This window comes from Volvox carteri, assembly GCF_000143455.1.
Source record: "Volvox carteri f. nagariensis unplaced genomic scaffold VOLCAscaffold_21, whole genome shotgun sequence".
NCBI lineage: Eukaryota > Viridiplantae > Chlorophyta > Chlorophyceae > Chlamydomonadales > Volvocaceae > Volvox > Volvox carteri.
Window position 1 is genome coordinate 3,465 of NW_003307564.1, and position 10,720 is coordinate 14,184.

Below are 10,720 nucleotides of genomic sequence, written 5' to 3' on the forward strand. Positions count from 1 at the left end.
TAAGTTAGTATCCCTGCGCGTCATGGTTGACTGGACAATCCGAGTGTAGTAGCGATAGTGCACCTAAGGGCACCCGAGAGAATGTGATTGCGAGGAGCGAGGTTAATTGAATATTCACGTTCACGCCGGAGAATAGTATTGGGAGATTGAATGATTTTGATCTCTGTCTACTGACAGAGATAGGGGCGGCAGGTGAGCAAGCCTGCGAGAACATGTGTGTATGTATGTTTGTGTATGTGTGTGTGCGTCTGTCTGTGCGTGTGTGTCTGTGTGTCTGTCTGTGAGTGTGTGTCTGTGCGTGTGTCTATGTGTGTCCGTTACATCTGCTGCTTGTACGAGCAATTAGCGGTCCTGCCTTAACGAGAACAATGAGCGGTTCCAAGGCCCGTGGATAACCCCCCTGCCTGCACCCCCCGGGGGTAGCCCATCGGTACCCCCTTTAAGTAAGGGTAAGGTCCTACCTAGCGGGAGGGGTAATATGACCTTAAGGCAAAAAAAGCTACATACGATGCCAGTTTGGTTTACGGAGTAAATTTCGTTTGCGTCATTCGAGCCGCACGTGCTGAATAGCATGCATGCATGCATGCATGCATGCACATACATACATACATTCATATGGCAGGTGGCTGGCTGACTTGTTCTCCCGGAGGTTCCGGGTCAAATTCGCCTGCCTGTGTGTGAGTGGTGTTGAATTGGGAGGTGGACCCCCAACTTGTGGACGGTGTAGGACGTGATTATAGCAATTTGCGAGCTGAGCAGGAACTAAGTTGTGGCGCCGTTGATCGCGCTAGATTTGGTTGGATGCTGGTGGTGAGTTGCTGAACCCAACGAATAAACTCTGAAGTCGGATGGGTTGAATGGATTAGGGTGCCCCTCTCGCAAGGGAGAGCAGGGAACTGCCTCGGGAAAGGGGGCCGCTGGTGAAGCTATACCACCCTGTAACAACATCATACATTCATGCATTCAGTCTATCTGGCTTATGTCTAGCCTTGAAGCAAAAGAGCAACCGCGCGAAGCGTGCAGCCGCCAACAGCTAGAGGTCGTCCCTCGTTCAAAGCCTTGCTGGGATTGAAGGATCGTTACGATAAATTTATCGTAACGATTTTAAAACCGTTACAAAACACACGATTTCTATGAGGGGATCCGCGCTCCCCGAGTGTTTCTTTCGACAGGCAGGTTTCCGCAAGAGCTTGTTGAAAGCTTGTTGATTGAAACAACCTCGTAGACACCCGCGGCAAGGACGACTAACCGCGCTTTTATTCGCATGAATTTCCTAGGGCTGGTGATGAGTTGCACTAGTACAAAGTACGTTTTCAGCAGCAGTCGCGAAGCCATGCAAGCTGCATCCAGCAATACCAAAAGGAGGGTAGGATCCGGGCTGGAATTGGAGAAGAGCTCTGTCGCAGAATTAGCCTGGATTTTGATCCTGACAAAAGAATTGGTCCGTTGGGGTCTTGAATTGTTCTGGCAGGCTCGCCGGAGGTATTCGAATTGCGCTGTGGAGCCCCGGAATTGTACTGTACTGGGCCTAAGTTGGCCTGTCCGGGTGCCGAATTGGCCTAACAGGGTATTGAATTAGCCTGACAGGGTATCGAATTGGCCTGTTCGGGGTGCCGAATTAGGGAAGCACAGGAATTGTGCGACCGGGGCAGTCCAAAGAGTTGCTCTCCCCGACCTTGTGTCCTACCCTCTATACCAAACCAGCAATACCGGCCGACGATGTAACGAGCATTCGCCGTTACGTTGTATTGCTTCCCTGTCCGCCTGTCGGTATTCGCCTCGCATAATTCGTTGCGTTTTGTCGTACTTCCGCCGGTGAGCAGTCGTTAAAACGGCTTACAACCCATCACTCGGGGTCTTTCGATCCCACCACATTTCTGAAGGAGCTTGAATAGGCAGCATAGGAACATTACAGACGACGTCCATCCGTCAACCAAACATCACTTGCCGCGTGCCGCATGCCACGTGTGTTGTACTGCTCAATCTGCCACAGCTGTACCTCCAACTACCTCCACATGCATGCATCCTAACCGGAATCCAACCCCCTACAAGGACGTTCCCCAGGTATACGGGGTGTAGTGCTGCCGCCATTTAGCAGCATAAAGTATTGCAGAACGAAACAGTGATATGTACTGCCGTACACACATACACACAGATACACACAAGAACAAACGGCGCGCGTTTGCGACCCCGCCGCACACATCCATACATACATACGCGCATACAAGCAGTGTGCGTAAGCACACGCCAGGTCACAGCAGATAGACCTTGGGGTCTTCGTATGGAGACATATACATACATACATACATACATACATACATATTTCCCAATATACAGCAGCGCACATACTATGGCTAAGTAGACAAGCAGAGGCCGTGTGTGTATAGAACCCGCACTTCCCTCACTCGGCCGGACATGCACACAAGACTGACTTATTGCTGTGCGTACGCATTCGCCCGTCAACCCCTGCACAGTACTTCTTCAGCTGTCGTACTGTACGATATTGTACTGTACTGTACTGCTCCCGGCTTCTCAGGCCGAAACGTAGCCACCATAAACGGCCATCCCAGCCAACCATTCCTCTCCAGACGTACATACATACATATATACGTACATACCTGAGAGCCTGACCTGGACCTGAGAGCCCTTCGTGGTGTTTACACTGCAGCGCCATCCCCGGATAGAGTGGCTGCGGAGCGGCTGCGGAGTGGCTGCGGAGTGGCTGCGTAGAGTGTTGGCAGTCTGAGTCGGGGTCGGGAGCACACAAGACTAACCGACTTGTGCTGTGTGCTCCCGACCCTTGCGCTGTGTTTCGGCTTCGGCCCCCGGCTCTCGCGGCCCACAGTGTAATCTAAGTCATACATACATAGATACACACACATACACGCACATACACGCACATACGCACGCACTCATCCATGCAGCACATCATAGCACTAGTCTGTCGTAAGTGCTCATTAATCATGTGAACAAGCCTTGCGTACATACATACAGGCAAACATACGTCCTGGTCGTGCCACGCATTTCACCAATGCAACCAAGCAACTCTCCAATTACCAGGACAGCAAATTGCTGTCCGATCTGTCCATCTGTCTGTCCGTCTGTTTGTCCAGCTGCTGCTGCAGGGCGAGGAAAAACCCTTACCCCCGTACCGGCATGAGCCCCGGGCTACAGACAGACAGACAGACAGACAGACAGATGGACAGACAGACAGACATTACAGACACAATTATATGTTGCGCAATAGGTATGTCCACTAACCCACAGGCGTGCAAAGAGCGCTGGGATCGTGATGTACGACAGGCAGGCAGGCAGCTGGGCAGGCAGGTAGGGTGCGGGGCAGCAGGCAGGGCAAGGTGCACCGGGGGTCGGCCAACACCGCCCAGGGCGACCTCCACGCCCCCGATCCACCCTCCTGCCCAACTGCCCAACTGCCCAACTGCCTAACTGCCCAACTGCCTAACTGCCCAACTGCCCAACCGTAGACGAAAGAGATTCAGTTAACCACGTCGAACCATTGCGCCCGGGGAGGCGTTCCGCAATTAAACCCGAGAAGTGAAACCCGGAATAAAACCCGGAATAAAACCCAAAATATGAAGGTCAAAGTTGAGATATAAAAGCCAACAATAAAGCCAAGCCAGCCAACCTGCATCCGCGGTTTTGCGAAATGGACACAGCTCTCCCCCCTCCCCCCTCCCTCCCTCCCCCTGCTGCCGCCTGCAACCAAAACTGCGAAGGATGGCCTCGTCAGGTGACTCATCTGCGAGGGCCCCAGACCTCCCTCCTGCGACCAGGGCGCGACTTCTTCTCACCGCTGCGAATTGCTGCTGCTCCTCTGCTGCTGCTGCTGCTGCGGTAACGGCGTCGGTGGTTAGTGGCAGTAGCAGCCGAGCAGCGTTTGATTCACTTCCGGAGGGCGCTACGGGCAGCCTCCGCCGTCGGCCCCACCCCGCTCTTTCTCGCTCTCTTTCCCCCTCGCTCGCCAAACACACATACATACATACATTCATACACACGCACCCAGGACAATCCGGACTACCACAGCATGCCGCCTCCTGCTACTGCTACTACTGCTACCCGTACAATTCAGTTTCGACTCGACGGCCCACTACGATTGGCGCCCACTCCTGAACCGCCTATAGACGGTAGCCCCAGGACACCAGACGATGGAGCGCCTCCAGACGCCGACGACGACATAAGGCCTGACGTCCGCCCGGAAGCCGCTGTTGACGTCGTCGCCTGTGCCGTACCACCACCGCCACCACCGCCGCCGCCGCCGTTTGACCCTACCGACATGCCCACATGCAACCCCGTGACGACACCACTGCCGGGCCGCCGCCCCGACCAAACCCTGTTGGCTCCGGAACCAGTTCCGCCGCCGTCAGGCCGCGGTGACGACGCGTCTGCCCCGCCGCCGCCGTGTTGGCTGCCCGCCAGGCTTCCGTTACTCCGCGGACCCCCTTGCCCTGAACTCGTCCCCATGCCGCCGCCTCCGCCGCTGCCGCCGCCCAGCATGGCTGAGGCGGCGGGGGAGGTCTTGGGCACCAGGAGGGGCGTGACGACGGGGCCGCTGGCCATGTTGGAGATGACGGGTGTGGGCGGCTTGGGTCCGGGCCTTAGGAAGGGAGACGTGGCGAAAAGAAAAATTAATATGTAAAAATATGTAATATATCATTTTTAATTTTAATTTTACGTTTTTTAATTAGGGTAAACTAAATATAATAGAATACATATATAGATGTATATATAGTTAATATTAGATGGCGGTTCGACTACGGCGGTGCATGGGGAGTTGAGGTCAGGCGAGGGTGGGGGGTTGAGAACCTTACAGAGGGAGCCGCCCATGGGCCTTATGGAGCTTTGATATGGGCTGGGAGATGGGAGCGTGCGAGAGTGCATATGTACGACACAGCTGCACGGCAGCTGTGTCGTGGTCCAAAACACCATCACGGAGCTTTACCGCCTCCGCATGTGGGGTCAAGGCCGAATGGCGGCGCCACAGGGCGGCAGACTAATTGCATATTTGTTGGTCGAGTTTATTATGGTCAACAAGAAAGGGAACCGGCTAAGCCGCCGGAACGACGTTACCCCACGTTGCTGCTTCCCTACCAGTGCACAAGACACAGGTATATGCCAATGTCTCCTCCAAAAAACATGTCATGTGACAGACAGACAGATACAGGTAGGCAGACAGACAGACAGACAGACAGATGGACAGACAGACAGACAGACAGACAGATGGACAGACAGACAGACAGATAGACAGACAACCAGCCCCACTGAGGCACTGCACCGCACACTTCAAGGCGCCACTCACCAGGACTGGTTCAGTACAGTCACCACAGGTGTCCCTTGCGTTGACGTTAGTCGTACACCGCCGCCAAGCGCCGCCGCCGCGGCGGCGGCGGCTCCGCCGCCGCCACCTCCACCCCCACGTGCCGCCGCGGCGTGCTGCCTATTAATTGCCGTATTTATTCCCGGCCCCGCCAGCCTCACTGGCGACGCCGGGCGCATCACCGACGTCGGCGACGGCACCCGCGCCGTCAGCATCGATAGCGTCTCCTCAAGCGGACCGTTCGCCAGCGGCGCTGGCAGCGTTAAGTTGCCGCTGGCGGCGGCAGCCGCCGCCGCCGCGACGTCACTCGAGCCGGCGGAGCCCTGCCGCCGCCGTACCTGCTCCACGGCGGCGGCAGCCGCCGTCACAGCGACGGCGGCGGCACCGCTGCCGCCGCGTGGTACCATGGGTCCGGTGACGGCGCTGTCGCGAATGGCGGCGTGCGCCGCCAGCGTTGCCAGCCCCGCCGACACGTCTTGCAGCATGGTGGCCAGCTGGCCGACGGCGGCGGCGGAGCTTTTGGTGGCCACAGCTTCCTGCAGCTTCACCAACGCAGTGAAAGCTCGCTCCAGGGAGCGGAATACCGCAATAATTTGTTCCTGTGCGTGCGGAGAGAACACCAGAGAGGGGGAGTCCATTGTACGAATGCCAGAGAGGGGGAGTCCATTGTACGAATGCCAGAGAGGGGGAGTCCATTGTACGAATGCCAGAGAGGGGGAGTCCATTGTACGAATGCCGATTTCCTCGAAAAGGCCGAGTGCAGCCGGAGAGATTAAATTCTTAAAAGAAAACCTTAAAACCTTGAAAACCTTAAAACCCTAAAAAACCAAGATCATTATCTATTTTTCTCTCACTCTGAACGCCTCCGCCTCGTTCTCCAGAAGCTTTATCCGCATAGCGCCCATAGCCGCCAGCAGCACCAGTCTGTCTGTCGTACATGCCGTAGACCGCCGCATGAGCCGGTCCAAGTGTAGTTTGACGCTCTCCAGCAGCTCCACGTGAGCAGCGACCTCCAGAGGTTTACGACGCAGCCGAGCCAGGGCGGCCTCGCGGTTGGCCACGGCGGCGGGCGTGGGAATGCCATCCTGCGTTTGCGGGTGGATCCGGGGAGTGTCGTGGGTCAGTGGGTCGGTGGGTCGGTGGATCGTGGTCAGTGGGTCGTGGGTCAGTGGGTCGTGGGTCAGTGGGTCGGTGGGTCGGTTGGTAGTTGTGGTGGTGTGGGCAGAACGGAGTGACAATTCTGTATTTTTATCGCCCATACGGCAGTGAGGGCAATCCTCGGTCCCCTCCCTTGCCCTGGAACATCTTTTTCGCAATATTTTATTTTTTTGCAGATGAATTTTGCAGATTTTTGCAAAGTAAAATACATAAATTTGCAAGATTATTTTATTACATACTGAAACATTTTCAAAGTATTTATTATTTTTTAAATATTTATTATTTTTTAAATATTTATTATTTTTTAAATATGTATGTTTGGATTTATTAAGTTTTCCCCGCCTACCTGAGTCCCGTCCGGTAAGGGGCCATCCCGGGATCGCTGAAGCTCCTCGTGCGCCGCCACCGCCAAGTCATGAGCGATACCCGAAATCTCCACATTCACCACCTCCGCCATAGACGAGGAGTTCGCGTTGGCGACGTACGACATACTGCCAGCCCCGCCGCCGCCGCCGCCGCCGCCAAGGCCGCGGCTGCGGGAGCCGCCACGGCTGCGATTGTCGTTCCCACCGCCAAGGCCGTCATCGCCGCCGCCGCCGGCACCACCGCCGCCGCCGCCGCTGCTCTGCGTCAGCGACAGCCGCTGCACATCCTTCGCGAGCTGCGAGACGGTGGCCTGAAGCCGCGGCAACTCACCGTGAGTTTCTTTGCTAGCGCTGCCCAATTTAAATTCCAGATTAGACCACCTTTGCTCCAGTGCTCGTCCACGCTCGTCCATAGTCGTAACTGCCAGCTCCAGCGCGTCTGTGAGATGATCATGCCGGGTCAGATCAAATCAGATCATCAAAGCGATGCAAAAACACCTTGTCGTACATGCCGTACATACTCGAAAAAATTGGGTAATTGTACGGCGGACTGAGAAGAGTTTCCTTCAGTGATTATTATTACTGTCATGATTATTATTATTACTATTACTGGGTCACACTACAGCAGAGAGTCGTGGTAAGGCATTTTGCAAAAGAGAAAATAATCGCCATCGCATTGTGCTAATCTTAAAACCCGAAACCAATAGAACACGACGTGTACGGCAACCCAAGTACGGCATAGCTATACGCGCCTTATCATCGTCCGTACAGCAATAGAAACTCACTCAATCGCTTGTTGATCTGAGACTCAAGCCCCGAAACCAAACTATTGCTGCCGCCGCCTCCGCCGCCTCCGCCGCCTCCACCACCACGAACGCTGGCATTTGAACGCAACCTATTGAGCGGTGGCGGGGGCAGCCCCATGACGCCGCTGCTTGTACGGCTGTTGCTGTCGAACATGCCCAACGGCGGCGCCGCCGCCGGTGCGCCCGCCGCTGCCGCCGCCGCCGCCGCCGCCGTCGCATCATGCAGCATCCGCTTCAGCGCCTTCACCTCAAAGCTTCGGGCCATAAGTGGGACTTCGTTTTCAATTAGCCGCAGCCGCAGCTTCAGTTCAGCGACGGCAGCGTCAACGAGGCCCTGTACGGCGGCCGCAGTTGCCGCCGGTGGCGGCGACGCGGCTGCCACCGATGCCGAGCCAGCGAGCTGCATCGCCGGGCCCGATGCGTAACCTCGAAGGGATCCAACGGCAGCGGCGGCGCCACCACCGCCGCCGCCGCCGCCGGCAGACGCCATGGTTGTCGTGACGGCAGCGGCCGCTGCCAGTGCCTGCTGCCCTGCAGCAATGGAATGTACGGCTGCCTCCAGTTGCTGTATCCGCTGCGAGAGCGATGGCAGGCTAAGGTTCAGACCGTCCAGTTCTGCCGCCGCCGCCACGTCGTCGCCGCCGCTGCCGCCGCCGCCGTCTGCGCTCTGCACAGCGCCGCCGCCGCCGTCGTCGCCGCCGCCGCCGGCATCGCCCTGCCCGGATGTCGTCACCGCCGCTGCTTCCCTGCCTGACGCCGCGGCATCATCGCCGCCATCCGTACCGCCGCCGCCGCCGCCAGCGGTGTTGCGCTTCCTCGCCCGTGCTTGCGCCGGCCGGCTCTTCCTTCCCAGCGGTACACCCAACGTGTCAGAGATGAAGTACAGCTGCTCCGCCAGCGCTTCCACTCTGGCGGTGAGACCGACGGCTTCACCGTCGCCGTACAACGCCGCAAACGCCGCCGACGATGACGCGGACATTAATGCCGCGGACGCCGACATGGGCCGTCCCGGAATATGACGAGGACGGAGCGAGCTGGCGGTGGCGGCGAGGCGCGCCGCTGCGGCGGCGGCCGCCGCCGCATCCTCAGCGGCAGCTTCTGCAACACCGGCGGCGGCGGCAGCGCCACCGCCGCCGCCAGCGCCGTTCAGCTCCGCCATCCGGGACTGTATGCGCTCTTGGTTTCGCCGTATGATGTACAGCTCCTTAGACACGTCAGCGAGCTGCTCGTCCATCCATCTGCCGTCGTACGGATTGCAATTACGGAAGGACGAACCAAAGGCACCAGTGGAGAGTGAAACGCTCGCAATGAGTCGCTGAGGAATCGACAGGTCGTTAAGTTTGTTATTGATTTGAAGTTGAGGCCAAACCGGGCTCCCGGAAACCAGACAGGCAACCGTTTCAACCGCCTTAACCGAATGAACAACCACCATCGCAACCGCCTCACCCCAGGATCCGTCTTGTGTCCTGCTGCTGGCGCTGCTGCAGGTCGGGTAGCAGCGTGGCGTGTATGTGCCGCCGTACAGCCTCCTCCCCGGCCTCCCCGAGGATCCCCTGACCCACCTGGGGGGAGTTGAGCACAGCCGGGAAGATATGGGAAACTCAACCAACTAACGAAATAATTGACCAACCAACCAACTGAACAACGAACCATGCTAACTCCGCTCCAGTCTGCAAAAGCTTTCATCCCAATCTGGAGAACCCCCGGTAACATCACTGCCTCGGACTCATTTTGTGCTTTATAGGGCAGAGAGAGGAAGCATCGCTTTTAACAAGCAGGCTGTACAGACAGTACGGCAAGGGCATGAATTCTTAATTCTTTCATGGAGATGAAACTGGAGGGCGCCTCCTTGGTTGGTTGTATGTGATGACGAAGAGGACGAATATCAAGTACGGCACATGTAGTTACCGTACTTTGATCTGTGTGACGATGTTGTTGATATCTTCCAGATCTTGACGCAGATCGTGAATCTCGCTGATGGGGGCAACCTACGAGGTGCGCGTGCGTGTGGGTGTGTGTATTTGTATGTGTATGTGGCGGGGAAAGGGAGGGGGAAGGGGAGGGACAATAAGAGGGGAGGTATGAAGTTGGGGGAAGCCGTACATACTCGTATGAGCACGTACGGGAGATGGCCATGCGTGGAGGAGACGATCTGTACGACAGAGTACAAGGTACGAGTCGGTACGAAACACAAGCCTCCCGCAATTTTGTCCACAAATACCTTCCCATATAGAAGTACATACATACGTACATACGTACATACCACACACATGTACGAAAAGATACACAACTCCCACCAATACCCCCCAAGACCCCTCATTTTGCATTCTCCACTCCATGCCTCTTTAACCTCCACACCAAACACACACAAACCAGCAACCATCCTCCCTTTCCTTCCCCGGCCCCAAAGATACCAACTGCCAACTGTCAACTGTCATCTGTCGAGGTATTTGTTGGAAGTGTATGCAGTAGGCAAGAAGTTCCGCTTGTGTGATTAATGATCTTTTTTAATAGAGAGTATGATGGCAAAGTATTGCGTACAAAAATTTACCTTTTCGCCAAACGCCTTGAATGCCTCGAACAGACGAGACATATCAGACTCCACAGTCACCAACCTCAACCCCAAGGCCGGATCCGAAGACCCTACCCCTACCCCTACCCCCCCTGCTGCTGCGGCCCTAGGGGACGGAGACCCCGGCAGCGAGTACGCCGTCGCCTCCTCGGCGACAGACATCGCGACAGACGGCGGCAGCGGCGGCGACGCCAGCGACCCCGGACCCGTCCCCGCCGCCGCCACGGCGGCGGCTTCGCCGCTAATGCTGACGGCGGCGCTGGCGATGCCGTCGCCGCCGCCGCCGCTGCCAAACGTGAGTTGTCTTTGCATGCTGGACGGCTGCCAGGAGGGCCCTGCGGCCCCGGGGCGTAAGGCCCCGGAGGTGAAGCGGCCGAAGGAGAGGGCGACGTTGGAGGAGGGGACACCCTGTACGGCGCGGAGACCGCTGCCGCCGCCGTGGCCAGCTGGCAGGTTGTTTACCTGGGACAGCTGTGCGTGGAAG

At 56.9% G+C, this 10,720-nt stretch overlaps 2 protein-coding genes across 2 annotated transcripts in view; both read right to left on the reverse strand.

The window, feature by feature from the left end:
- Positions 1–1,528: 1,528 nt before the first annotated feature.
- Positions 1,529–4,578, reverse strand: VOLCADRAFT_91392 (uncharacterized protein; the record flags this gene model as incomplete). Its single annotated transcript, XM_002950976.1, has 6 exons — positions 1,529–1,601; positions 2,619–2,722; positions 3,145–3,168; positions 3,262–3,315; positions 3,813–3,850; positions 4,251–4,578. The coding sequence occupies 6 exons, from the start codon at positions 4,576–4,578 to the stop codon at positions 1,529–1,531; spliced, it is 621 nt and encodes a 206-aa protein (XP_002951022.1).
- A 178-nt stretch (positions 4,579–4,756) lies between these two features.
- Positions 4,757–10,720, reverse strand: part of VOLCADRAFT_91393 (uncharacterized protein) — a gene marked incomplete at both ends in the record, with an annotated part of 15,522 nt that continues 9,558 nt past the window's right edge. The window contains 10 exons of the mRNA XM_002950977.1: positions 4,757–4,772; positions 5,318–5,934; positions 6,190–6,420; positions 6,840–6,941; positions 7,190–7,297; positions 7,735–8,195; positions 8,448–8,902; positions 9,111–9,226; positions 9,578–9,652; positions 10,216–10,571. Of these exons, the coding sequence (XP_002951023.1) occupies positions 4,757–4,772; positions 5,318–5,934; positions 6,190–6,420; positions 6,840–6,941; positions 7,190–7,297; positions 7,735–8,195; positions 8,448–8,902; positions 9,111–9,226; positions 9,578–9,652; positions 10,216–10,571 (2,537 nt within the window). The remainder of the gene's footprint in view (positions 4,773–5,317; positions 5,935–6,189; positions 6,421–6,839; positions 6,942–7,189; positions 7,298–7,734; positions 8,196–8,447; positions 8,903–9,110; positions 9,227–9,577; positions 9,653–10,215; positions 10,572–10,720) is intronic.